At 47.1% G+C, this 5192-nt stretch overlaps 1 protein-coding gene across 1 annotated transcript in view; it reads left to right on the top strand.

The window, feature by feature from the left end:
- Nucleotides 1–2218: 2218 nt before the first annotated feature.
- Nucleotides 2219–5192, top strand: part of LOC105000320 (CMRF35-like molecule 2) — an 8736-nt gene continuing 5762 nt past the window's right edge. The window contains exon 1 of the mRNA XM_010856117.1: nucleotides 2219–2862. Within this exon, the coding sequence (XP_010854419.1) occupies nucleotides 2823–2862 (40 nt within the window). The 5' untranslated portion in view covers nucleotides 2219–2822. The remainder of the gene's footprint in view (nucleotides 2863–5192) is intronic.

Here is a 5192-nt window from a genome sequence, read left to right as displayed (position 1 = left end):
AAGGAATGATGTTAAAGCTGAAACTCCAGTACTTTGGCCACCTCATGTGAAGAGTTGACTCATTGGAAAAGACTCTGATGCTGGGAAGGATTGGGGGCAGGAGGAGAAGGGGACGACAGAGGATGAGATGGCTGGATGGCATACTGACTCAATGGACGTGAGTCTGAGTGAACTCTGGGAGTTGGTGATGGACAGGGAGGCCTGGCGTGCTGCGATTCATGGGGTCACAAAGAGTCGGACACGACTTAGCAACTGAACTGAACTGAACTGAATGAGACTGGATGCCATGATCTTAGTTTTCTGAATGTTGAGTTTTAAGTCAACTTTTTCACCCCCCTCTTTAATTTTCATCAAGAGGCTCTTTAGTTCTTCTTTGCTTTCTGCCACAAGGGTGGTGTCATCTGCATATCTGAGGTTATTGATATTTCTCCCAGCAATCTTGATTCCAGCTTGTGCTTCATCCAGCCTGGCATTTGGCATGATGTTCTCTGCATATAAGTTAAATAAGCAGGATGACAATACATAACCTTGACATACTCCTTTCCTGGTTTGGAACCAGTTTGTCGTTCCATGTCTAATTCTAACTGTTGCTTCCTGACCTGCATACAGATTTCTCAAGAGGCAGATCAGGTGGTCTGGTATTCCCATCTCTTTCAGAATTTTCCACAGTTTGTTGTGATCCACACAGTCAAAGGCTTTGGCATAGTCAATAAAGTAGAAATAGATGTTTTTCTGGAACTCTCTTGCTTTTTTTATGATCCAGCAGATGTTGGCAATTTGATCTCTGGTCCCTCTGCCTTTTCTAAATCCAGCTTGAACATGTGGAAGTTCATGGTTCATGAAGCCTGGCTTGGAGAATTTTGAGCATTACTTTACTAGCGTGTGAGATGAGTGCAATTGTGCAGTAGTTTGAGCATTCTTTTGTGTTGCCTTTCTTTGGGATTGGAATGAAAACTCACCTTTTTCAGTCCTGTGGCCACTGCTGAGTTTTCCAGATTTGCTGGCATATTGAGTGCAGCACTTTCACAGCATCATCTTTCAGGATTTGAAATAGCTCAACTGGAATTCCATCACCTCCACTAGCTTTGTTCATAGTGATGCTTTCTAAGGCCCACTTGACTTCACATTCCAGGATGTCTTACTCTAGGTGAGTGATCACACCATCGTAGTTATCTGGGTCATGAAGGTCTTTTTGGTATAATTCTTCTGTGTATTCTTGCCACCTCTTCTTAATATCTTCTGCTTCTGTTAGGTCCACACCATTTCTGTCCTTTATTGTGCTCATCTTTGGATGAAATGTTCCCTTGGTATCTCTAATTTTCTTGAAGAGATCTCTAGTCTTTCCCATTCTATTGTTTTCCTCTTTTTCTTTTCATTGATCACTGAGGAAGGCCTTCTTATGTCTCCTTGCTATTCTTTAGAATTCTGCATTCAAATGGGTTTATCTTTCTTTTTCTCCTTTGCCTTTAGCTTCTCTTCTTTTCTCAGCTATCTGTAAGGCCTCCTCAGACAGCCATTTTGCCTTTTTTCATTTCTTTTTCTTGGGGAGGAGATGGTCTAAATCTTGGGGAGGGGATGGTCTACTCTCCATTTATTAAAAATATATGTATATTTTTATCTGGACTGTTTTTAAAGTTTCTACTGAATGTGTTTCAATAGTGTTTCTGTTCTGTGTTTTGGGTTTTTGGCCACAAGACAGGTGGTATCTCAAGTCCCCAACCAGAGATTGAACCTACCCACCTGCATTGGAAGGCGAGGTCTTAACCACTGGCCCACCAGGGAGGCCCCCATTCCCCACTTAACAGCAAGAACGATGCTTTGAAAACAAACGTGGGATCATGCCACTCCTCTGCTCAAAACCCTCCAAGGTCCCCACTTCACTCTTGAGTTTCTCTCTGACATCATGTCCAACTAATCTCCCTCCATCCCGTCCTTGGCAGCCTCACTGGCCTCCACAATGCCCTTGATCTGTGCCATCAAGGGCCAAGACAGAGCCAGCCTCACGGGTGTTGCATCATCAGGCTTCACACTTAGAAGGGCCACATGCTTGGCTGATACTCCATTGCCGCCATCTTGAAATTCTTTTTTTTTTTTTTTAGTATTTCTTTATTTATTTGCCTGCACTGGGTCTTAGTTGTGGCACTCAGGATCTTCGATCTTCATTGCATCAGTCTTAGCTGTGGCATGTGGGATCTAGTTCCCTGACCAAGGATCAAACCTGGGCTCCCTGCATTGGGAGCACAGAGGCTTAGCCACTAGACCACTCCTGAAATTCTTAATATTTCCAGAATGAGGATGTTTTCATCTTGCACTGGGCCCTGCAAACAGCCGACTGTGCCCAGACAAGGCTTAGTCAATGCTTGATCACACGGGACTGCCCATGCCAGCCACAGGAAATGGACTCTCTTGACAAAGAGGAGGACTTGCTCAGAAAATCTAGATAGAATTTAACCGAGACTGGCCTGGCTGTCTGAGCAATACGGATTTAGAGAAGGGGGGATGGGCCCATCAACCACAGGCAAGGAATGGGAAGGGCATCATCTTCACAAGGAACAGAAACTGGAACCGCACATTCAAATGTGCTACATGAGAATGACTTTCAACAAGTTCTCAGCATCATCATCTGATGTCCCAAGGCCCCAGCTTCCCTCATTTTCTGACCAACTGAGAACAGCTCTAGGAGGCTGACAGAGGAAGCAGAAACGTCCCAAGAAAAGCAGAAAAGTGCCAAGAAAAGCAGAAAAGGGAAACAGTGAGTGGAACTGGGTGAGGAGGCTCCAGGCTCTGCAGGAGCCTGGAGAGATCACCGGGGGGCCCGGGCCATGCGGCTGCTGGTGGCTCTGCTGCTTCTCTGCGTCCCAGGTGAGCGGGGCTGGGCCTGACATGGGGAAGTTCATGCAGGCGAGTCAGGGCGAGCACGGTGTGAGCAAAGGGTGCTGATGGGAAGGAGAAGCACAAGGAAACAGAGGGCGCGATGTGCCCCTAAAAACCCCAGTTCAGCGTATTTGCACACTGGGAAAGGAGGAGTATGAGATGTAAAGCTTGCTTCCCACACAGACAGTACATACTGAGCCCTAAGTTTATATCTGGCCACTTGAGTCTTTATCCCCAACATGATTAAAATCAGGAATGTCGTCTTGATACACCAGAGAGAAGGGCAGGGGGCGGGCAGAGAACTAATACTAATTGGACAAATCAGTTAGACAAGATTTTCTCCTGTTACTTAATCCAATCCTTAATTCTTATTAAAACAAGAGACTGTAGTGTGGAAGGGAGGCTGAAAAGGAGGAGATATATGTAGACATATAATGGATTCATGTTGCTGTACAGCAGAAACTAACACAACATTGTAAAAAATTAAAAAATAATAATTATATAAAATTAATTATATTATTTATGCATTCAGTTCAGTTCAGTCGCTCAGTCGTGTCTGACTCTTTGCAACCCCATGAATTGCAGCACGCCAGGCCTCCCTGTCCATCACCAACTCCTGGGGTTCACTCAAATTCATGTCCAATGAGTCGGTGATGCCATCCAGCCATGTTATCCTCTGTCGTCCACTTCTCCTCCTGCCCCCAATCCCTCCCAGCATCAGAGTCTTTTCCAATGAGTCAACTCTTCGCATGAGGTGGCCAAAGTACTGGAGTTTCAGCTTTAGCATCATTCCTTCCAAAGAAATCCCTGGGCTGATCTCCTTCAGAATGGACTGGTTGGATCTCCTTGCAGTCCAAGGGACTCTCAAGAGTCTTCTCCAACACCACAGTTCAAAAGCATCAATTCTTCAGCGCTCAGCTTTCTTCACAGTCCAACTCTCACATCCATACATGACCACAGGAAAAACCATAGCCTTGAATAGACGAACCTTTGTTGGCAAAGTAATGTCTCTGCTTTTGAATATGCTATCTAGGTTGGTCATAACTTTTCTTCCAAGGAGTAAGCGTCTTTTAATTTCATGGCTGCAATCACCATCTGCAGTAATATTATTTATTGTATTAAATAAATAAAAATAATAAATACATTTAGAAAAAGAGAGGCAAACTCAGAGAGGTGCAGATAATTTATTCTAAATCAGTTCATAAAGACACACAAAGCCAATGGACTTCTCCAGAGGTCCAGTGGCTAAGGCTGTGCCCTCTCAATGAAGGGAGCCTGGGTTCCATCCCTGGTCAGCGAACTAGATCCCACATGCTGCAACTAAAGATCCTGTATGCTGCAAGTAAGGCCCAGCACAGCAAAATAAGTAGATAAATATGTATGTGTGTACACACACACACACACATATCTATATAAAAGACATAGTCAAGATTCAAACCAAATACTTTTATATCCAAGGGCATCAGTCTTTTTAATAGTACAATGTCAGTTACTTCTAAGTCCCCTAGTGAATACCCCTTTTTGTATGGAGGCCCTGACGCACTGTGGGCCTGGTGCTTCTCTTGGGGTCTGGGCTGGCCCCAGGTTGGAGGGCGCGCGGGGCAGGGCGGGGGTGTTTCTGCTCTGTGGGCCCCTGGAAAGTAAGACTGCTGGGAATATGGTCAGTCCTGGTCTGAGAGAAAAAGTCAAGGGTTTTTTTTGAGGCCCTTGGGGGCAGGGAGCTTGCTCTAGGTGGGGCTGGGGGAGCCGCTCTCGCTGGCTCGGGGTCAGGGTCTGGAGGAGCATCAGAGGGCAGGGAGGTTCTGGAACGTTCCCTCACGTTTCCCGTCCGCATCTGATTCCTCAGATGCGCCCCAGATCTTGAAGGGTGGGTCCCGGGCAACTGAAAGAGTCGAATGTCAAGAGTCCAGGTCAGAAGTTGCCCTCCTCCCGCGCTCCGTCCCTCCCCTCCTCCCCTCTTCCCTTCCCCTCCTCCCCTCTTCCTTTCCCCTCCCTCCTATCCTCTCGGTCAGAATCGGACAGAACAGCGCCCCCAGAGCCTGAGCCCAGAACAGCTGCAGATGCACAGAGACGGCTTCGCGAGGTTGCCCCCGGCTCGCCTTGAGTCCCAAGCCTCAGTATGGAGGTCCTCCGGCTGGGGCATTTCGCCCCCTCCAGCAAGGTTGCTGGACGTCAGCACTGCTGACATGGGGGCGCATCGCTCTGTGTGGTGAGGGTGCCTTGTGCCCTGAGAGATGTTTAGCAGCATCCCTGGCCTCTGCCCACTGGATGGCAGGAGCAATTTACACCCTCCCTCTCCCCCCTCCCCCCACCCCACA

This window comes from Bison bison, unplaced genomic scaffold (assembly GCF_000754665.1).
Source record: "Bison bison bison isolate TAMUID 2011002044 unplaced genomic scaffold, Bison_UMD1.0 scf7180017864371, whole genome shotgun sequence".
NCBI lineage: Eukaryota > Metazoa > Chordata > Mammalia > Artiodactyla > Bovidae > Bison > Bison bison.
The sequence above is the reverse complement of the archived record's forward strand: the minus strand, read 5'-3'. Positions and strand labels throughout refer to the sequence as shown.